Here is a 23785-nt window from a genome sequence, read left to right on the forward strand (position 1 = left end):
CAAATCTCAGTGAGGCCCTAGGCTGGAGGAATGGTCAGCAGGGGGGGGGGGCATGCAACTTTTCCATATCAATGTCATTTTATTTATTTAGCAAAAGGTAGAGTTGGCCTTTTTAGTGAAATACTGGCAGATATAACTGACATATTGATTACAGAGCTAAATAACCATTAAATTTGCTTCTAGCGATGTAAGTACTTTGCCTTGGGATTGGCCTGCTCTTGGGCTCATCTACCTCTGTCTCCATCTGTGAGACTTAAGGAGACGGCCCTTTAGACCTCTGTTGGGTTCTATTGCATAGCACATATCGCACAGCCACGAGGAGAACGAGGACTTGTGGGATGCAAACAATCCTTGGAGGCCACCGATGCCAGATCTTGGTAAATGAGCATCTGTGGAGGGAGAGGGTGGCATCGGTTAGGGAGGCAAATATGATAAGTTCACTTTGTATGAATAAATCAGACTTATTGTTAAAAACAAAACATGGAAACTGCTACTGCAGACTTCTTTTGAAAATGCTGGTTGTCTCAATGATGACCCTCATGAGTCATTTTGCAGAACAAGTATTCAGATCAGGAAAGTCAGAATGCCTTCTACGCACATTCTGGGTTAGTGACTCACAATATTCAGTCTAGAGGTCAGCAACCTTTTTCCACTTAAGGGCCGTGTTCAATGCATGGAGGGCCACATCAACTGCTAATAAATGAAGATAATATCCTAAGAAAGAAATAACAGTACAGGCTTCACTAATACAAAGCCAGTTCACTCCGAGGGAGCATGTGGCTGGGGATCATATTTTACTGCCCCCACCCTGGCAGCCAAGGGTGGCTGCGCCAGCCAGCATGGCCTGGAAATGGGGTTCCCTTCCCCAGGGGTGATGGGGGGGGGGGCCCCCCATTGCAGTGTCCTCTGTACCCCCTTCACATCACTCCCATAGTGTCCTCGGTTCTCCCCCCCCCCCCCCCCCCCCCCCCAAAACCGCACACAGTGTGGGTAGAAAATCTTATACCTTACACAGGTGTGCAGAGATTGGTATCAGAGCTGGATGGGGGCAGGAACTGCTGGAGTTAAGTTTTCACATCAACAGCTGCTAATTGGTTGCAGGGTGAGCCTAGCAGCCAATCGCCTGCTGTGTAATGAAAGTTAACTCCAGCAGTTCCCACCCCATCCGGCTCTGTGATATCATTGCTGTCCAATGAACATAGCGGCGAACATGACCGGATGTCTATCGATGGCGGGCTGCCAACCCCTAGTCTAAAGGGTCGCCAGGAAAGCTAAGCAACAAGCATTTTCAGAATGAGAAGTGGCCTAACAGATTTTCTCCAGAAAATGGTTCGCCTAAAATGTCATTTTTACAGCGGCAATAGAAGCTTAGCGTATGTCTTGCTCTAGATCAGTCATCCAAAAATTCAGCATCCCGTCCTGTGTACATTTTCTACTTGGCATCCGTTATCTCCCTGAAATCCTTTTTGGATTCAATGTACATGACGTTCTTGATATTTTAGGGCTACTTTCACACACTGGCGTCAGTGGTAAAGTGCTGCTATTTTTAGTGTCACTTTACCGTCGTTTTTGCAGATGTCTTTGGCCACTAGCAGGGCACTTTTAACCACTGCTAGCGGCCAAAAGGGTTGAAACCGGTGGCGCTCGCCCATTGATTTCAATGGGTATGGGCACTGTCGGAGCGGTGCATACAGCGCTGCAAAGATGTGGCTTGCAGGACTCCTTTTTTTTTTTTTCCCTGTCCTGCCAGTGCACCGCTCCAGTGTGAAAGCCCTCGTGCTTGGGAACCTGGAAGGACAGGATGAAGATGGAAGCCCTGTTGGGTGACAGTGTGCCACTGGTGGGCTTCGTTCTAAGGTAACTAGCACATTCTAACTTTGCCTTGCAGGTTAAAAAACAATCTACAGTGGCTTACTACCAGTTTCATCACAGGTTGTGCCTTCACCTGTCACCTTTTTATTTTATTTATTTGCTCTTGGTGTTGGGAAAACTTTTCAGAAGTGATTCATGCTGATAGAACGACTCTGCAGACAGAAATACACTATCCCCCCAGACTTCCATTATTGCCAGCACTAGTCATGGCTTACCCCATTCAATACTGAAATAAGTGGAGACTGTATAATCCCCTATGCTTTACCATAACCCGTGCTGTTTTTTGTTCTTTATTTCCAGTGGCTCCTGATATAAGAGAGAGGACCCTGATTGCAGTGAAACCAGATGGAGTACAACGAAGACTGGTTGGCGAGATTGTCAAGCGATTTGAACATCGCGGGTTCAAACTAGTGGGCATGAAAATGTTGCAGGTACACTTTGTTTTTGTTTTTTGTTTTTTTTTGTATTGGTGCGCAATGTGGTCACAAAAGGTATTCTCTAATGCTCATAAACTGTCTCATCCAGAAGATCTACTTGTTGTGCAACTATTACCCATCAGACAGCATTGTACTCCAGCTGTGTGATTCAGCAATGCTTATTCTGTAAAATATGTATGATGCTTTGCGATGATGTAAAGTCTGACGATGGTGCCTATGCTGCTCTGTCGATTTTTAATGCAGAATGTCCTGCAGAGACTAGTTTTAGGCAGCGGGTAATGTCACTACATGAATGGATTAGTGCTAAAGGGCAAATCTGGCCATGAGGCTGATGTCGGAATCTCTAGTTTACCTTCTAAAGCAGGAGTAGGCAACCTGGGGCCTTCCAGCTGTTGTGAAACTACATTTCCCATGAAGCACTGCTAGGCTGGTAGTTACAATTACTCCCAGAGGCATGATGAGACTTGTAGCGGGCCCCAGGTTGCCTACCTCTGTTCAAAAGTGGAGATTAAAATTACAACTAACCACTGGTAACAGATTCTCTTTAGAAGAGTTAGAATAGTGCAGTTTTGCCTTTTTTAGGAATATCTCTTGAGTTATTTTTTTTTCCCTCTAAGGAAGGGTTATAACTCCTGTAATGTTTGTTTTTTGCCATCTGCATCCTGTTCCCATTGGGGAGATCGCCCTTCACTTCCTGCCCCATAGCCAAAAACGGGAGAAATTCCTGCAAATTTAGGGAATATCTTGGCGTTTGTATGGGAAACATTAACACTGGGTGTCTTTTGTTTTTCCACACTGGATAAATGCGAGTCGCCACTAGGGTACATGGAAAACATTTGTTTTCTGTGTGCTCTGTTCACACCACAATGCTGACCTGATGTCTGTTGCAGAAAAACACAGCATGTCTGCGTTTTTCTGCACCACATCTCGCCGGAGCCAACACTACTAGATCATTCGCCTCTGTTCCTATTTAATCAGCCTAAACGCTAATGCCGCGTACACACGATCAGACTTTTAGTCAGCAAAGGTCTGACGCAACGAATCCGTCAAATAATTCGATCATGTGTGGGCTCCATCAGACCTTTTCTGTCCAAAAATCTGACAGACTTTAGAAAGAACATGTTTCAAATTTTTCATCCGGAACTAGTTCCTATGGAGAAATCCGCTTGTGTGTATGCTAATCCGGACAAAAACCGACGCTAGGGCAGCTATTGGCTACTAGCTATGATCTTCCTTATTCTAGTCTGGTCGTACGTCATCACGTTCAAATCTGTCGGACTTTGATGTGATTGTGTGGCCAAGTCCGTTCATTTGGAAAGTCCGTCGGGAAGCCCGTCAGACCTAGTCAGTCAAAGTCCGGTTGTGTGTATACGGCATTAGCCAGGTTTCACCGCAGATCTGCTGGAGCTGAACCAAATTGAAATATTTAATTGTACCACATGTATTATAGGCGATTCTGTGTAATGGAACATATTTTACATGTAGGGCTGTATGTAAAATACCTTTTTTTTTTTTTTTTTTTTTTTTTTTTTTTTTTTTGATTTGTAGAAGGTTAGTGGCAGAGTACTCCATTGTGATTTCAGCTGGCCCCCACTTTGTGGCATACAGAAGTGTCAGGGATTTGATTGCAGGGGAAAGGGTTTCTGTACACAGTAAGTGTTTTCCTTTTCTCTAGGAGACAGTCTGTAACAGTATGTGACGAGGGAAGGAAATGCATAATTACTTTGTAATGAGCCAGTTGCTGGATTGTCTGGGACAGAGTTTCCAAAACGAATATGTTCAGTCTTACACGCCATAGATCTGTAATTCTGTTTAGCCAGCTTTGTACTCTAGATGGTCATGTCAGACAGCATAGCCAGGTAATGGAGCTCCACTGCAGCTAAACGGGGTCAAGTACACACCTCCAGCCTACGAACCAGGGTGGATATAAATCAATTAATTTTTTTTTTTTTTTAAATCTTTAATTTTATATCAAATTTATTTTAATAAAATACTCTTGAAGTATACATCTATCTAAGTTTTCTATTTAAGATGCATTGAGTTTAGCTATGTAGCATGAGGCTGTATATTCTGCAATATTTACATTTTTGGTAAACTCGATCAATAAATCAAGCTCTGAAATCTGAGATAACCTGCATTGATGCATTCACAGAATTTGACTGGAACCATTAGCTAAAACAAATTTCCGGAATATTCCTTTATTCCATTGTTTTGCAATCTATATACACTACAAACTGTATGACTGAATCGGTTCTGATATCGCTGTTTTACTAACCTGACAGCTTATTCGTCCAAATGGGAAACCTTAATTTTGTTTGGAAATATTAAAGATTCTAACAACCTACGAGAATAAGTGCTTACATTTAAAGAGCACCTGTCATTTCAGATCCATCAGCATTGCCTGTTAGCGGGCATCACCAGACGATCCATTAAAGTGAATTGCACTGTTGGTGAGTCGCCGCGTCAGAGGGGCTGCTGTGGGACAGATGACAGTAGTTCTTTGAAATCATAATTTTCTAATCGCTAGTTGATTTAAATCAAATCCACCCTGCTACGAACTGTACACTGAAGAGGCAGCAGCATAGGGAGTCATCACTGCGCTCTCAAAGTGTTGCTAAACTCAGGACCCTACATTCACTATATCGTCTCCCACAATTCACAGGAAATGCAATTTTAGCAAATATAAACTGCTAAATACATTTTCTCATCAGCAGTATATATAGCAGTCTTGTGACTTCTATGTGTCTGGTTAAAGCTTGTAAGGCATTTTCCTTCTCCACTGACTGTCCTATGAGGCTGCAGGACCCCTGAACCTCTGTCTGGACAGTGCTGATTGGGCCTGTGCTGATCACATGCACTCTTCAAAAAAAAAAACTGTCAAGCAATATACACCGACCTGAGCATGTGCAGCTTGCCCCCAAGGCTCTGTTCTATCAGGAGATGGCTTGGGGGGGCTGTGGAAAGGAGAGGATTCAACAGCCTTTTTACACAAGAGGATTGAGCATAATGAGCATGGTTTACTGCATATACAGTCTTGTTTATATTCCCATTGCATGCGTTCCTGGATTAAAGTCTTTGTAGTGGGTGCTGCAGTGATTGCCAGCTGGACACTGGATCGATTACAGATACAGTATCTACAAACTCAAGTTTTTGTAAATATTTTATTATATCTTCATGTGACAACACTGAAGAAATTACACTACAATGTAAAGTAGTGAGTGTACAGCTTGTATAACAGTGTAAACTTGTTGTCCCCTCAAAATAACTCAACACACAGCCATTAATGTCTAAACCGCTGGCAACAAAAGCGAGTACACCCCTAAGTGAAAATGTCCAAACTTTTTTTTTTTTTTTGTGTGGCCACCATTATTTTCCAGAACTTCCTTAACCCTCTTGGGCTTCACAGGTTACCACTGGAGTCCTCTTCCACTCCTCCATGACGACATCACGGAGCTAGTGGATGTTGGGGACCTTGCGCTCCTCTACCTTCTGTTTTGAGGATGCTCAATAGGGTTTAGGTCTGGAGACTTGCTTGACCGGGCCATCACCTTTACCCTCAGCTTCTATAGCAAGGCAGTGGTCATCTTGGAGGTGTTTGGGGTCTTTATCATGTTGGAATACTGCCCTGTGGCCCAATCTCCGAAGGGAGGAGATCATGCTCTGCTTCAGTATGTCACAGTACATGTTGGCAATCATGGTTCCCTCAATGAACTGTAGCTCCCCAGTGCCGGCAGCCTCAGACCATGACACCCCCACCACCATGCTTGACTGTAGGCAAGACACACTTGCAGGCTTTCTTGTGCATCATCTTTAGGAGGTGTCCTGGGACGACAGCCATGCAGACCAATTTGATGCAGTGTGCGGCGTATGGTCTGAGCACAGACAGGCAGACACCCACTCCTTCAACCTCTGCAGCAATGCTGGCAGCCCTCATGCTTCTGTTTCCCAAAGACAACCTCTGGATATGACGCTGAGCACGTGCACTCAACTTTTGGTCAACCATGGCGAGGCCTGTTCTGAGTGGAACCTGTCCTGTTAAACCGCTGTATGGTCTTGACCACCGTTCTGCAGCTCAGTTTCAGGGTCTTGGCAATCTTATAGCCTTGGCCATCTTTGTGTGGAGCAACAATTCATTTTTTTTTATTTTTTTTTATTTTTATTTTTTAAGATCCTCAGAGTTCTTTGCCATAAAGTGCCATGTTGAACTTCCAGTGACCAGTGTGAGAGAGAGCGATGACACCAAATTTCTCACCTGCTCCCCATTCACACCTGAGACCTTGTAACACTAACGAGTCGCATGACACCGGGGAGGGAAAATGGCTAATTGGGCCCAATTTGGACATTTTCACTTAGGGGTGTACTCACTTTTGTTGCCAGTGGTTTAGACATTAATGGCTGTGTTGAGTTATTTTGAGGGGACAGCAAATGTACACTGTTATACAAGCTGTACACTCACTACTTTACATTGTAGCAAAGGGTAATTTCTTCAGTGTTTTCACATGAAAAGATATCAAATATTTTCAAAAATGTGAGGAGTGTACTCACTTTTGTGATATACTGTAAATACACATGTTTGCCAGCACACCATGGATCTTGAATTTCAGTCCAAAACTTTTATTACAGAAAGATCACATCCAAACAGGATAAGTGCAATAGTTCAGAGTCGCACAGGACCCCTTCGTCAGGGCATGTCGTGTTCATCATCACATGCCTAAGGGGTCCTGTGTTACTCCGAAATGATTCACTTATCCTGTTGTGATGTGATCTTTCTGGCAAGCATGTGCATATATGGACTGATTGTTACTGTTGTGTGTTTAGTACCTCTTTAAGCTGGCCAAAATGACTAGCCCAATTTCAATTGATCTATGGCCATTCATGCTCAACAGATGGAAAATATCCATTCAACCAACAACTGCAGGCAAACGTCTGCACCACTAATCGGAGTATTCTGACAGTGGAGGAGTCCCTGCTGTCAGGAGTACAGTGGGGAAGATTGACTTGTGTGTGTGTGTGTGTGTGTGTGTGTGTGTGTGTGTGTGTGTGTGTATGGGGGAATCCATATTTATTTTTCTGTTTCAATATTTTTATTGAAAAGTTGAATAAACAGGAATAAACAAGAGACTACAATCTGCTCCTTGTGCGCCCTCGCAGGGGCTACAAAGCATGAATGTAAAACCAAAGGGCCAGCCATCACATTATACTTATAATAAACGGAAGAAAAGGAGGGAATATGAGTAGGGGATGGTATCGAGACTGGTTCCAGAACCAGGCAACTCGTTCCCTTGTCGTTTCCGGAGGGCAGGCCCTTCTTCCACCACCCCCTCCTACGGGGGGGCAGCAGAATTCGTTAGCAATGGGAGAGATTAAAAAAAAGTGAAGAAAAATAGGGAACAAAAGAAAAGATGGAGACAAGAAGGGGAAGGAAGGGGGGGGAAATGTTCGGGTGTGGGTGCCTCGCCAAGAGGAGTTAGACCAAGCCCAGGCATGCAGCTTGGAGCGCGGGGAACTCATAGGAGATCCACGGCTCCCAGATTTTTAGAAATTTAGAATGAGAATCATGAACCATACTGGACATACGTTCCTGAAGTAACATTGCAGTCATGCGGGTTTTAACACCTTGAAAATCTACCCGTTGGGACTTCCAGGCTTGGGCAATGGTCCGCTTGGCCGCTATAAATGGATAAGTAGCCAACTTCTGTTGAGGGCCCCGCAAACCAGGTACCGGGCAATGTAGGAGAGCTAGCTTAGCGTCCCTTCGGATGTTTAGGTGGAAAAGTGTCTGCAGCAAACCAAAAATCCTAGACCAGAACCCCACCAGCCTTGGGCAAGCCCACCATGTATGCATAACATTACCTCGCTGTCCACAGATGCGGAAGCACCTGTCCGTACTCCCAGGGAAAGCCCGAGCTGTGCGGGCAGGTACCCAATACCATCGGAGCATTACTTTATATGCAGCCTCCAGGGTATTTGTGTTGAACGAGCATTTGGTGATTGTTTTCCAGGCCCTGCTCCAGCCCTCTGGGTCCACTGGGGTCTGAAGGACCTTTTCTCATTGAGTCATATAAGAGAGGGGTGCTGATGGCGAACGGCTATTCAGGGAGGCATAAATGGCCGAAATAAGGCCTGGGGACCCTGGGGCGTGTTGGCATGAATGTTCAAAAGTTTTTTGGAAGGGGTAGGTGGACCTGCGGCGCAACGCTGCAATCCAGTGCTTTAATTGGATAAATCACAATGCTCGCTACCTGGCGCCCCTTTTGTTTCCCGGATACTCTCCCAGGAGGGGAATAAGCGTGAGGAAAGAATTTTTGACTCGTGGGTAGCCATGTGAGGACCACCAGGAAAATGCCTGGGGCTCCTCCAGACCCGGGGGGAAAAGAGGGTTATGGGTGATGGGAAGTAGGGGTAGAAAGGGGGACATCAGATTGCTGGAAAAGCAAACTGAGTCCCACACCTGCAGACTATGTAGGAGCATGGGGCTGAGGGAGGGAGGGCGCAGATTTCTGGGGAGCCAGAGGAGTGCCTGAAGTGCACAAGGGTCACAGCCAGGCACCTCCAGGAGCACCCACAGAGGAACATCCGTGGTTGCATGGAGCATAGTCAACGGAGCGATCTGGGCCGCTGTGTAGTATTTAGAGATATTGGGGACCCCCAGGCCTCCCCGGAGCCTATGGGTGTAAAGGGTCGCTCTAGGTACCCTGGGACGTTTGCGCGCCCATATAAATTGGAGGATCCTATTCTGCAGGAGTCTAAGAATAAAAGGGGGTACCCGGACAGGCAAAGTATGAAAATAATAAAGGACTTTAGGAAGGATGGTCATCTTCGCCGCAGAGATCCTGCCTACCCATGAGAGTGGGCAATTGCCAGGCTTGCATAAGGGTGGACACCGTTTGCAACAGGGGATAATAATTGGCAGAGAAAAGGGAAGAATAAGACGGTGTCAATCGAGTGGGAAGCCCAATGGTATGGAAAATGGTCCTGAAGGCGCTGCACCAGTTCCAGAGGGAGGTTAACATTCATCGCTGTGGTCTTGGAGAGGTTAATTTGAAGACCTGAGAAGGCCGATAATTGGTCTAATACTAGTTGCAAGTTGGGCAGGGAGATGAGCAGGTTGGACAGGGTCAATAGGGCGTCATCCGCAAAGAGGTTCACTTTGTATTGAGTGCCCGCGTAAGGGATTCCCGAGATATCGCCGCCACCAGCGGCTCCAATGCCAGGATAAATAGTGCCGGGGACAGGGGGCATCCCTGTCTAGTCCCCCGGAGTATCGGGAAAGGTTCAGAAAGGAAACCCGCATATTTCACCGATGCCGACGGTGCGGAATAGAGGGCCTGAATCCATTGTAGAAAATGTGGTCCAAATCCCCATTTGGTTAGAACAAAGTAAAGGTAATCCCAGGAGAGCGAATCAAACGCTTTATAAATATCTAGGGATAGCAAAAGTCCTGGTATTTTACGCTGACGAAGTATATGAAGGAGATGGACCACTTTGCGGACATTGTCCCCCGCCTGGCGACCGGGCACAAAGCCCACCTGATCCCTATGAATGAGGGCCTGAAGATATCTGACTCGCGTGCTCAGAACCTTTCCCAGAACCTTCAGGTCAACATTCAACAGGGAGATGGGACGAAAGGACTGTGAGTCTGTGGCCTCCTCGGATGACTTGGGATCATAGAGATATGGGCTTTCAGCGAGTCTGGCGAGGGTCTCGCACCTTCCCGCTAGGCGTTGAAGTAAGACGTTAAATGGGGCGTGAGCAGGGATGCAAATGTCCCCATATTTATTTTTGATCAGGCTGCTGGTTGATTTAAGGAAGGGGGGGGAGAGGGAAACAAACAAATCTATGGGCAGCCTTACTGGCTCCCTTTGTTGATGCTACTTCTTAGCTCTTGTACACACGGTCAAATTGCGACCACAAAATCCATCAGATTTTTTTTTTCCAATGGATTTTGTCCGAAACTGGTGTTGCATACACACGGTTGGACATGGTTGTCGGAAAATCCGATCGTTCGGAACGTGATGACCTTAATTTGTTCCAATGGGACTACGTTCAGCTTTGTCTGATCGGAATTCTCTACAAACGATCGGAAAAAGTCTGATCGGATTTTGTTGTCTGAAAATTTGAGATCCTGCTCTCAAATTCTTTCCGCCGGAATTACCTACAGAAAAAGTCTAATGGAGCCCCCACATGATCGGATTTTCCGACCAATATAATCCGATCGGACCGTTTCTGTCGGAATTTCCGACCGTGTACAAGGGCTTTGTCTGAATCCTGTTGATCACATTGCTGATGTAGAGAGGAAAAAATTCCCATAGAAAAACGGCTACCTCTGTGTGTCAATACTGTTATGTGGTTGTGGAATACTCCAGTGTGTCATCACACTTTCCTAATAGCCACCCCTACAGAATGTGACAACAGTGTTGTCTTCTAGCTCATCATGGAGGAAGAGGGTGGTCGGTTGCGGCTGATCTTCCCCTACTGTCAATACCGTATATGCATTTAGAAATTCACACTGCCATGTCATAACGCGCATGTCGGCACAACATAAAATGCATGTTTTGCACATTGTGTTGTGATGCAAAAAATGCATACATGACACCATGCACATTAATGCGAAAGAGTGCGCAACAGTGGGAATCTAGTCTTTGTACTGTGCGGTCCACAATACTGAGAAGCGCAAAGATGAGATGCGGCGCTCCTAATGCGAACATGACTGGAAATTTACAGTAGTCATGCCCCAGCCTGCAACTATAACCTCTAAAGTGGTCACATGACTGCTGGTTTGAAAAAAAAAATTATATTGTGTACTTTTTTTTAATTTATTTTTTATTTAGAGACTTTGGATTTTATAGACTTCATTTTTAGACATGGACACGACAATTGTAACTACTAAATATTGCATGGAGTTTTATTGCATTGGCTTTACATCCACCTGAACTGCAGTGCAATAAGCCATCAGAATATTGTTGGCGTTGACCAGGTCATGTTAAACAACCCTTTGATTGTACACTTTCTCTCTAGGCCTCAGAAGGAATTCTAGCTGAACATTACCACGACCTGAGAAGAAAACCTTTCTATCCATCTCTTATACGGTACATGGGGTCTGGACCTGTGGTAGCCATGGTATGTATTCAATTTAGTTATCACCGGACTTCCATAATTTAGGTTAGTCTGCTACTCTCTGTACATTTATCAAATTAAAGGTGCATAATGGGTGTTACTTTTTTTAACCTGTGCAAACCTCATAGATCGATAGTAGAAAAGGTCCTAAGTGTTCCATCAAGTAATTTCTTCGAAATTAGATATAAAGTTCTGTATAGTGAAATGAGGATTGTCGAATTCCTTCTGGTGATCCATCTAAAGATCAATATAGTGGAGTAGGTGCCTCCTTCCTCCTATTGGTGGTCCCTCTAGTGAGAACTAAAGATTGCTATTGGTAGTATAAGGACCGCCTTTCTTTCTCCAATTGTAATCCCGCTAATGATCACTAAAGATCTATATTAGATCTATATTATCAGGACCTCCTTTCTCATGCAGCCAATCAATCCCTCTAGTGATGGTCAAAGATCTATACATGGGAGAATCGGGACCTGATTCCTCTAGTGATAGTTATAGATCCATATAGTGGAATTGGGAGCTCTGTCCTCCTGCTGGTGACCCTTGTAGCGCTAAAGTGTGTGTGTGTGTGTGTGTGTGTGTGTGTGTGTGTGTGTGTGTCTTCTTTCCTTCTACTGTGACATGCAGGAAAACTAAGTAGGAATGGGCAATTTAAAAAAAAATGGTTACTGCAACAATAATGGATGTGGTCATTTATGCTCTTTTTTTTTTTTTTTTTTTTTTTTTAACCCCCCCTCCCTACAGGTGTGGGAAGGGTGCAATGTTGTGCGCACTTCTCGTTTTATGGTGGGTGAAACAGATTCTTCACTAGCTAAGCCGGGTACTGTGCGTGGCGACTTCAGCATCCATGTCAGCAGGTAAGAGCCATGTTACCTCTGGAATGACGTGTAGCACTCCCCCCCCCCCCCCCCCCCCCAACTGATTTTATTTGCGATTACAAAGGTTTACAGTTCTGTATCATGTGTTTTGTACAACACAAATCAAATTGAGAGGCAACAATGAGCATATCAATATGACATATGCACAGGTAAGCAGGTAAAATCCAAAAGGTTCCTGATATTGGAACGCTGGTTAAAGCACCATGGCCCTGGTGGAGTTTCTGCAGCCTTGAGTGTAGTGCTTGCTGAGGAAGAGTGCTTGAGATGGGGGGGAGGAGAACTTTCCTATGCTTTTAGAAATAGTGGAAGGGAGATCGGAGGAGGAGGGGGGGGGGGGACAGAAAGAGGGGAGCTAAAAGTTGAACTTCAAAGCCTTGTCCAGGTCAAGGTAATCCTCCTTGAGCAATTTCTGCCTCAGGTAAGTTTCCACTGAAACCATTGATCTTTTAGGGCCGGTTCACACAGCGCGGCGAGGCGTCTCCGACTTGCCTCGCCGCGACCTGCGGGGACCTCAGCGGCGACTTGCAGAGGACTTCTGTATAGAAGTCAATGCAAGTCGCCCAGAAGTAGTACAGGAACCTTTTTTCTGAGTCGGAGCGACTCGAGTCGCTCCTCTCAGAACGGTTCCATTGTACAGAACGGGGGCGACTTGCGGGAGCGAGGCGAGCCGTGTCGCCTCGCATCGCCTCGCTGTGTGAACCGGCCCTTAAGCTATCTGTAAGGGGTAATTCTTCCCAATGACCATCGCACCAATGTATCAGGAGTTGTAGATAGTCATTTTTAGCAGGGGTTCCTTGAGACTGGAAAGTTATTTGGAGGGTTCCTTCATGATTAAAATGTTGTGAAACCCTGCTTTAGCCTGTCATGGTGTCATTCAAAATGACAACACAGTGATGCGTTCAATATTTATTAGCCTGTGGTGTAGTAATGTGTATGTTGCACACCTTTGCATTGTAGTAATCAGATGTACCATAATCCTTCTCAGCAGATCCTCTTCCTTCCATGTGACCGCACTGGTGCATGGTGATTGGCCTTGCTGCAAGGGGAGATTTTGTCTTTATTCCTGGAGCTCTGCTTTAACCCTTACCGCCGCAGGGCATTTTATGAGCTCTCCCGCCAGTGGCTCTCAGATGAAAGTAATCTGGCAGCTGTCCAACTGTTTCCACCAATGCCCCGTAAGTGCTGGCAGCACTGCTCCTTGCTGTGAAGGCCAGTTGTAGGTGGGGCAGTGGCTAGTTGGTGGTTCTGTTGCAATATTGGAGAGGGGAAGCATGGGACACCTTTTGCTGCCATTGTGTTATGTGCTGGGGGTTCAGTGTGCCCCTGTGCCTTTTTTAAGGAGTGTGGGGCTCCATCGAGGCTCACCTGCCCTCTGCCTATCCATTAAAATGCATGTGCTTCTGCTATGGAGACTCTCAAAAATGTATAGTTAGGTGATGATGGGGTGCCTTGTTGCGGCCTCCTCAGCTTACACATGTATTTGCAAATGTGTACGAAGTAAACCCATCTTGTGTTTGCCTTTTAAAAAAAAAAGTTAGGTTAATTCAATTGGTGGCAGGCTGGCTGGTGAGTTGGGAATTTTCTTTTTGGTTTTGCTTTTAAAACTTTGCCTATTGAAAATATAGGGTACCAGAGTTTGTTTCACAGGTGCAGGCAGTTTTAAGGCTTGACCTGTTTGCTATCTGTTTACTTGGCACAACCTCCTTGTTTATATTCCCCCCCCCCCCCAAAATTGGGTAATGCATTTTGTTCCCTAAAATAAATAAAAAAAATGTAATGTTGAATTTCATAAACCTCTTGTGCCAAAAATTGGACCTACCACTATTTTCTAGGGTGTCTGCTTTCAGAAAATGTTTATTTAAAACCCCCAATTGTGACAGGGGGCCTCTGTCAAAAAGCGACGGAGTAAATTCTATATTTGTTCTGATTGTAGGGGCCAGGCAACAAGGCAAATATGGCAATTGTGGGGGGTATTGGATCTTATCAACTTTAAAAAAAGTTAAATGTGCAAGAATGGTTAGGCAGTGAAAGGGTTAAAGCATGGATTGCCTAGCTTTTGCAAGAAAAACGATAACAGCCTTATGCAGACTGTAATTGCTGAAACCCCAAATTCAATAAATGCTAGTGCCTGGTTCTGCTTGGTCTCAATAATTGGTCACTAAACCAGTGGTGCCAGTGAGGTGAGTGGCATTTTCAGTCATAGGAATAGAAGACTTTTTTTCTCCAGGCAATGGAGCTGGCTGCTGAGTTGGGACTTGTGAAGGATGTGTTTGCTGGAATGCTATTTTTAAAGGAACCCCTCCATTATGTCAAAACTTTTTTTTTTTTTTTATAGGAACATCATCCACGCCAGTGATTCTGTAGAAGTAGCTGAGCGGGAAATCAGCTTGTGGTTTCACGGTTCGGAGCTGATCGAGTGGGACATGTCGGACCACAATGACTTGTATCAAGTTTAATGCTATGTGGCCTCCTAGCCATACAGACTCTTGTAAGGAGCCTTTAAACAGCTGCTGACTGGCACCATGCCTTCTGCGAGAGGCCCATTGGTTAAAGGGACATCCTTTCCGTCCATGCCATACTTTAGGGACGTTGGCAGCTCACCAGCTTGTTACTGTTCAATAAATATTCAAATTTTTTTTTCTTCTGACTTTGTATAAAAATAGCTGTGTGCCGGTGTCCTGTTTATAGCATCTGTCTTAAGGGTATTCTGGAGGTGGGTTTTTCCATTGCTTTCCTCCCATGGGAATGTTGTAGTGTTCTGTGATCTTGCCCTTGTTCTGCCTGCGAAGTGTCTCTATTTATAAACCCTGTACTGTGCAGAACTTCATCACAGCCATAGTGCAGGGGGTGATGCTGAATCGCTGGTTGGAAACCGAGGATAAGGGATACTGTTTTTTTTTGAAGAACTGAAACAAATGCCATCTGGCTTATGTAGCAAAGTAAAGAGAATGTACAGTATCAAATCTGTTACTTTTGCTATAATGAAGTGATGGGTATTTCCTAAATGCTGTAATAATGTCCACTTTCAGTTTAAAATGGCTAAATACACTCACTGTGCATCAAAGCAAAAGGTATGTAAAGTCTTGACGTTCATCTTCTCTAGAAAGCAGCCATATCCTGATTAGAAAAGGATGTTATCTGCCAGCATACTGAAGGGTGGGACCCTTGCTTGCTGTGAAAGCAGAAGTCTTAAACCCCCTTTAAAAGTTGATAGTAGTGCATTGCAATCAGAAGGCAACAGAGATGGTGTCCATTTAAAAAAAAAAGAGTATCTATGCTTGGCCAAGATTAGTAATATATTTCATAATTAGTAGTAGCCAGCAAACCAAGTAAAATTCTAAGTAGGCAGCGCTAGAGAATAATAAAAAGGCCATATATTCAGTGGAATTCAGATGACTGGATCCATATACACTACAGAAGAACCCAACACTGGCTTCCAGTGTGATGATAGACTGCACTTAGCACCAAGGTGATCAACCCAAGCTGCTAGCAAGATATCAAGGACCTTCAAGTTATAGAGTGACAGAAGCTCAAGCTTATGCAGATCTCCCAAAAACTCCAATGGTACAGATGCTCAAAGGCTTAAATAATCATTTTAATAGCTGACACAGATCCAAAGCATATGGCCAGATCTTCAATAATAAAAAAAACAAACACAACCTCCTCTATAGTGTAGTATGTGCAAAAAAAAATCAGTAGTTTAATAAAGTAATCAGATCCCGTATCTCAAGGAGTAATAGTGCTTTTGTTTCAAACCCAAGAAAAATGGCCATGGCGTACAGCTTGCTGATGTGGTAGGTCCTGTCTTATGCATTTTCTCAGTTGATGTCATCAGAGGTGTGACAATATGGCAGCAGCACGCTTTATATGCTGGAAATTAACCTGTGTGCTGAATACTGGGAACACTGATATTAACTGATATGCTCTACACACAGTAACAACACTGGTAGTAACCAGGGTAAAAAGGACTAAAAAAAAAATTGAAAACTGCCTAGTGTTATTCATAGTTATATTAAAAGTGGAAAATTAACAGTCAGAAGCTACACAAACTGTAGCTGCTGACTTCCTTTTACATTCCTTTTATTATTAAAAAAAAAACGCCACTCACCTGTCCCATGATCCAGCGCTGTACTCGCCACAGCTGTTTTGTCCATGTGTCCTCCCTCTGCAGCTTTACTATGAGCCCCTGGCTGTGACAGCTTGCAGCTGGGTGACCACTGTGCTTGTGTGAGCAGCCCTGCACTTTTTGACTGCTCCTGAAGTCTTCTGAGACCTGTCATGTGCCCTGGAAGACTTTGGGGGAGGGGGGGAGAACTTCTGCTTTCAATCGTCTAAGGCAGTTGGAGTGGTTACCTGTCAAAATCCAGTACTCCCTCCTCCCAAAGGCATCCATTTCATAAACAGGAGCTGGGGAGGAGGACTTAAAGTGGAGCTCTGCTTTAAGTAATAGAAATTATTAATATTATTCAGGTTTTATATAGCGCCAACAGTCTGCGAAGCGCTTTAGACATGAGGGCAGACATTACAGTTACATTACAATTTGCTACAAGAGGAATCAGAGAGCTCTGCTTGTTGGAGCTTACAATCTAAAATCTTTTTCATTGAGCAAATGGCTTAAACATACAGCCTAGGGTCACACTGAATGTGGGTTCGAAATTGTGCACATTCAGCTGAACTTGCACAATTTCGAACTGACATTTCAGTCTGACATCTGTGCAGGCATCTATTGAAATCGTCCCCGGAAGTCACCAAAAGTAGTTCTGATGGTACTGGTAATAGGCTCTGATTTGGCATGTGATTTGACATGTCAAATGTGAAAGAGAGCTAAAGGCTATTAAAGCGGAGGTCCACCCTAAAGTGGACCTTCTGCTCGTTGGAACCCTCCCCCCCCTCCGGCGCCACAATTGGCACCTTTCAGGGGGGAGGGGGGTGCAGGTACCTGTACAGGTATCTGCACCCACTTCCGGCATAGATTCTGCAGAAGGTATGCCCCTTTCTGCAGAATCTACGCCCCTTTCCGAAGGTCCCCTGCTGTCTGCTGGCAAACACGGATCCCAGCGACAGCGGGGACCATCCTTATTGCGCAGCGTGACTCGCGCATGCACAGTAGGGAACCGGGAAATGAAGCTGAAAGGCTCCACTTCCTGATTCCCATACCCAAGATGGCAGCGGCAGCGCCCGAGAGATCGGCTTCGGGTGCTGACATGGCGGGCGCGCTGGGCGGGTAAGTGTCATTATTTTAAAAGTCAGCAGCTGCAGTATTTGTAGCTGCTGGCTTTTAAAAAAAAAAAAAAAAAAAAAAAAACGGCGGACTCCCGCTTTAATGCCAAATAGTACGTTGCACCATCTTGTGGCTTTTTAACAGAATGACGTTACAGGACACTGAAAATGCATAATAGTTTAACAAAGCCCTCAAATTACAATAAAAATATATAAAACGTGTAAGTTGCATCTGTATTTGCGGTCTTTCCCCAATAAAACTTGTTTGGGTAAAAAAAAAAAAAAAAAGGTTTAGGTATACTATATCCACATATAATTCAACTATACATGTATAAAAAGAGGAATATAAACAGGAATTTTTATTTATTCAACCTTACTAACAATGGGATGAACATCAATTGGGATGTTAATTGTTTTATCAACAACTGATAAAGACACCAGTCCATCCAGTTCAACCTGAGTAAGTGTCTACAATCGTCCCTATCCCTGTACATTGCACACTCACATCGGTCCCTACCCTCAAGGAGCCCACAAAATAGGGAGTTGATGGTGGCACCATTAAGCTAGCCATACACTCATCATCATTCAGACAGTTCAGCTGATTGTGTGTGTGTGTGATATCACCATTCCAGCTTGAGAGAAGGGACATGGGAAATTTTCCTGTAGCCGCTGCTTGGTTTATTCTGACAGTGGCAGATGCTGCTGTCTGAATACAATGTTAAGTGGCAGGGATTCCTTCAACCACCTTGTCTCTGTGCATGGAGGAATCTGTTAGGGATTTTACATTACAATGAACCCCTTCCCACCTGTGCTATAGCCAAAAGATCGCTACAGCATGGCTCTCCAGTTCTGGGAGGGTGTCCATGGATATCCTCCCAGAACCGTGGCTCCGGTGCCCTGCTCGGGGTGCGCTCTGTGACCACTTTGTCCTTTTGGACAAAGCTGATCATGGTAAAGGGCCAATCAAAGCAGCCCTTTACTATGTGATCAGCTGTGTCCAATTAAGGCCGATCACATGTAAACAGACTTGCCAGTTATTGCCATTCCTTTCCTCACACGCTGTGAGGAAAGGAGATCCAATAACCAACAGGGCACAGTGAGTACATTGTTTATACTGAGAATCGGGGCACTGATCATCACTGCCCTGATGATCTGTGCAGGGTAACTGCCCATAAGTGTAGAAGAAAAATTCCTTGGGGAGATATGGGCATACCCTTTTCTTGAAGGGGTTTTTCACCTTAATGCATTCTATGAAAATCCTTCTTTATTACTGCAGTACCCCCGAGCCCCCCTTATACTTAGCTGAGCCTTGTAATTCCTGCAATGGGAACAAGCATATCAGTTCTGGCCGGTGTCTCGTGTCCTGATTGGATAGATCGATAGCAGCACGCCACTGTCAAATTCAATAACGCAGGAACCGAGTCCTGCTGTCTATGTCAACAGACAGACATGGGATCATGCCCTCACTGGTGTCCCCGAAGGAGATCGCTTCTCCAAAAGGGCACTCGTGAAAAGGAGGAGCCACCAGCGCTGCTGAGGGACCCCATAAGAGGAGGATTGGGGCCACTCTGTGCATAACCAACTGCACAGCGGAGGTAAGTATGACATGTTCGTTTTTTTTAAAGGTAACCTTTACAACAACCCCTTTAGGAAAAAAATCCTTATTTGCTAAATTTTATAACTGAAACTACTAAAACATTTTTTTTTTAAAGTTTATTTAGCAAAAAATAAAAGAAACCCAGTGCTTATTAAATGCCACCAAAAGAAAGCTCTATCTGTCTAAAAAAATAAATAGTGTTGCATGACTGCGCAAGTGTCATTTAAAGTGCGACAATGCTGAAGTCTGAAAATTGGCCTTGGCAGGAAGGGGGTGAAAGTGCTGCCCAGACCAATTTTCAGCGTTCAGTGCTCACACACTTTTAATGGCAATTACTCAGTCATGTAACACTATACCCAAACAAAATTTTTATCACTTTTTTCACACAAATAGAGCTTTTTTTTTTTGGTTGTATATAATTACCACTGTTTTTGGGTTTTTTGGCGATATAGGTAAAAAAAAAGAGTGCAAATTTTGAGAAAAAAACGTTTACGTTTTTATATAAAATTTTGCAAATAAGTAATTTTTGTTCATAAATTTGGGCCAAAATTTATACTGCTACATATCTTTGGTAAAAAATAGCCCACATTAGTGAATATTATTTAGTCTGCGTAAAAGTTTACAACATCTACAAACTATCATGCAAATAATTTAAAAATGGATCACACCTGATGTATCTCATTTCTTGAGGCCCTGAAATGACAGGACAGTACAAATACCCCCCAATTGACCCCTTTTTAGAAAGCAGACAGTCTACGGTATTTAGTAAGAGGCATGGTGAGTATTTTGAAGTTATACTCTTTTTTTTTTTTTTTTTTCTTTCCCCCCCCCACACACAGTATGTGAATACTTCCAATTACACCCCAAAATACATTCTGCTACTCTGCTACTAGTATGGCGATACCACACCACGTGCGAGACCTTTACACAGCCTGGCCACATACAGAGGCCCAACATGCAGGGAGCACCGTCAGGTGTTCTAAGAGCATATATTATCCATCTCATTTCCTGGTGACCTATCGCACTTTTGCATAGTTACATAGTCAGGTTGAAAAAAAAGACACAAGTCCATGTGGTTCAACCAAAAAACAATCCCATATACTCCATCCTTTACTCACAGTTGATCTAGAAGAAGGTGAAAACTCCAGCAAAGCATCCTCCAATTTGCTAAACCAGGGGGAAAAAAAATTCCTTCCTGATCTCCCAAGAGCCAATCAGATTTTCCCTGGATCAACTTTTCCTATAAATGTACCCAGTTATATTATGTACATTTAGGAAAAAATCTACTGAGCTGGCCAGAACCACCTCTGTAGGGAGTTTATTCCACATTTTCACAGCTCTTACTGTGAAGAAACCTTTCTGTATTTAGAGATGAACTCATTTTTTTTTTCCTTTCGATGTAAAGAGTGCCACCTAGTGCTCTGTGATGACCTTAAAGTGAATAACAACGCCAAGTTCACTATATTAACCACTTATGTATTTGTACACATTGATCATACCCCCTTCAGGCTGGGTTCACACCATCCCCGCATTCGTCTCACAGCAGCGGTTCGTGCATCCTGGTTCACCGTTTCAGGTTAGATTTCAGCCCTAATTTTGAAACTAACCAAAAGACGCACAGTGTTTTTGTGCAAAACACACCGGGCGTGCTGCGGAGATATGTGATCTGGCTCCATAGAGAGACAGTCAAAATCTCCTGCTATTGCGAATTGGATGTGGGGAATCCGCATCCAATTCGCAATGGTGTAAACCCAGCCTTAATCTCCTCTTCTCAAGAGAGAATAAATTCAGTTCTAATCTTTCCTCATAGCTGAGCTCCTCTACGCCTCCTATCAGTTTGGTTGCCCTTCTCGGCACTTTCTCCAGTTCCCCGATATCCCGATATTTAGCTGCATGTTAGTACTAGGTCGCAGTCCTCAGGATCGCCCCACCAGGAGGTGAGCCACCTGGGGTCCAGTAGCAGATAAGCAGGTAAGGGTCAAATGGAAGCATGGTTAGTAAACAAGTCAAAAGGTCAGTAACTAATAGTTGCAGGCTGGGATCAGGCAGAAGTGTAGTCAAGGAATAAGCCAAGGGTCGATAACGAATGGTAGAAAAATATGGGCGGCAGCAGGAAAGGAAGACAAGAGCGAGGTACTTACTGAGAAAACACAATAATCTGGCAAAGAAGAAGGGCAGAGACATGGTTTATAGCAGGAATTTCATGGGAGGGGCAAAGAGTTCAAGGTTCAGCAGAAGCCAGGGCACAAGGTAGGGTTGTCTAATGGATCAGACAGGGTGCTGTCCAACATCTCAGGTAGCTCAGTGAGAAGAGTCATTGCTAGACACAGCTGAGGTTCAGGTCCTGAAATGTATTTTTCATGAGCTACATTGCCAGCGGCTATAGCCTCTAGCCATAATCACTGTGGCTCACCCCACGATGAGGACACAATAGCTCTGCGGGATGGATTCCCCCATCAACACTGACTGTGTTGATGGGGGGAATCTACCCGTTTTTCTTTCCTGCAACCTCGGGTTGAAAATCTAACCATCTATGGCTGGCTTAAGTTATCGTAGTTTCACCTGCTCTGACTATATTCACAAAGGTTGGAATCAGACCTGCATTCCGAGCCTGAACTGGGTCAACGCACTCTGAGCGGCCCACCCTTCTGGAGCCTGAATGGCCCACGGGAGTGTTGCACTCTGCTGGAGTCTGAATGGGAGTGTCGCACTCTGCTGGGGCCTGAACGGGGGCGACGCACTCTGCTGGAGCCTGAATGGGGGTGACGCACTCTTCTGGAGCCTGAACGGGGGCGACGCACCCTGCTGGAGCCTGAACGGGGGCGACGCACTCTGCTGGAGCCTGAACGGGGGCGACGCACTCTGCTGGAGCCTGAACGGGGGCGACGCACTCTGCTGGAGCCTGAACGAGAGAGACACACTCTGCTGGAGCCCGAATGGGGCGACAAACTCTGCTGGAGCCTGAACGGGGGCTACGCACTCTGCTGGAGCCTGAACGGGGGCAATGCACTCTGCTGGAGCCTGAACTGGGGCAACGCACTCTGCTGGAGCCTGAACGGGGTCAACACACTCTGCTGGAGCCTGAATGGGAGCGACGCACTCTGCTGGAGCCTGTACAGGGGCGACGCACTCTGCTGGAGCCTGTACAGGGGCGACGCACTCTGCTGGAGCTTGAACCGGGACGACGCACTCTGCTGGAGCCTGAACAGGGGTGATGCACTCTGAACAGCCCACCTCAACGGGCCCCCTTCTGGAGCTTTAACATCCGTGTGAGCTGTGTCTGCAGTAAATCTCGCCTTCATCTACAATAAAGGAAGAGGAATCAGATTTAGCATCTTCACCTACATTTCATAGATTTTTCTTTATACAACATCAAATTAGAAAGAAAAAAGTTCAAAGCTCCAGTGCCAGGGACAATAAATAAACTGGGCATGACGGTGACACAGGAACAACTGTTGTTGGCCTTTGTATAGAAATGTTGTTTGCCTGGCAGTTATGCCAACCCACTGAAATTCCATGACTGAAAGCCAGCAACAAGTATTTTCAGCAGTATGATGATGCATAGTTAAGTGAGTGGGCGGGTCACAAAGGAAGTTGCGACAGGGAGTAGTGGAGTCACCTGCCTGGCTGTACATTGTGGCAGGGGTTTGTCAATCATCAGACCAGCTAAGCAGAGGCTTTGTTAAATGGCAGTTTTGCCAAGAAAGTGTGTTATTTATCAGCCCTGAGATTTGAACATCACAGCAGCAAATGGGACTCCGTACTTCTGAAAGAATTTGGAGCAATTCAAAAAAATACTTTCCCTGGCTCCACTAGTTCAGCAGGGAGCTGGGCGTGGGATGGGGTGGCAGCGGTGCCACTGCAGAAAGGGGACAATTTCTTCACCTTCGGGTGCGGCTGAGTACTCTGCAGCTCTGCTGTTTCTTATAATTTAACTAAAATCCCAGCCTCTTTTATATCAACCTACCGGATTGCTCTGGTGGATTTATATAGAAGAGGCTGGGATTGAAGAATTGGCTCAGGTGAGGACAGCTCTGGATGTTTGGACAGGCTGGAGTGCCTCTTTAAATCAGAGTTGCGCCCAAAAGGTGGAACTTACGGTTATTCATCTCCTCCCCCCAAATGTTTAAATATTATTGTTATTATTTAACCCTTTAATTGCCAAGAAAAGATTTTTTTTTGTTAAAACAAAAAGGTTTTTTTAACCCTTTCAATGCCAGCCCATTTTCTTTTTCATTGTTTAACCCTTTCACTGACAAACTTTTTTTATTTTGTTTTGGAGAGGGATTAGAACACGTCAGTTTTTTTGCTGTCTGTGTCCCCCTCTGGGGAAATTCCCACTCTCAATTTTTCATATTTAGCATTACCATCAAAAGTGGTAAGAAAATCACAAATTTTGGAGCAGGAATAGAAGGGAAATCTTCCAGTCGGGACACTACTGGTGACAACCAGGGATTCCATCCTTTTTGGAGGGATTTCCTCTCATATTTCACACCATAGAAATGCAGTCCGGATGCGTTCCAGATGGTTTTCTACATGCGCATTTTTGGTGCATTTTTGATGTAGTCCAGTGCATTTCTCCCCCTCTTTTTTTCTTAACCTTAAATAAAAGTGCATTTTTGTGCATTTTTTATGTTTTTTTACAGAGTTCCGGGGCAAAAAAAAAC

General features: G+C 44.8%; 1 protein-coding gene across 1 annotated transcript in view; it reads left to right on the forward strand.

The window, feature by feature from the left end:
* NME4 (NME/NM23 nucleoside diphosphate kinase 4) overlaps positions 1 to 14937 on the forward strand; it is a 36913-nt gene extending 21976 nt beyond the window's left edge. The window contains exons 2-5 of the mRNA XM_077449291.1: positions 2173 to 2303; positions 11328 to 11429; positions 12168 to 12280; positions 14637 to 14937. Coding sequence (XP_077305417.1) covers positions 2173 to 2303; positions 11328 to 11429; positions 12168 to 12280; positions 14637 to 14757 — 467 coding nt within the window. The 3' untranslated portion in view covers positions 14758 to 14937. The remainder of the gene's footprint in view (positions 1 to 2172; positions 2304 to 11327; positions 11430 to 12167; positions 12281 to 14636) is intronic.
* The last annotated feature ends 8848 nt before the right edge of the window (positions 14938 to 23785 follow it).

Source organism: Lithobates pipiens, unplaced genomic scaffold (genome assembly GCF_037356315.1).
Source record: "Lithobates pipiens isolate NorthernLeopardFrog02 unplaced genomic scaffold, aLitPip1_a1.2 Scaffold_22, whole genome shotgun sequence".
NCBI classification, from domain to species: domain Eukaryota; kingdom Metazoa; phylum Chordata; class Amphibia; order Anura; family Ranidae; genus Lithobates; species Lithobates pipiens.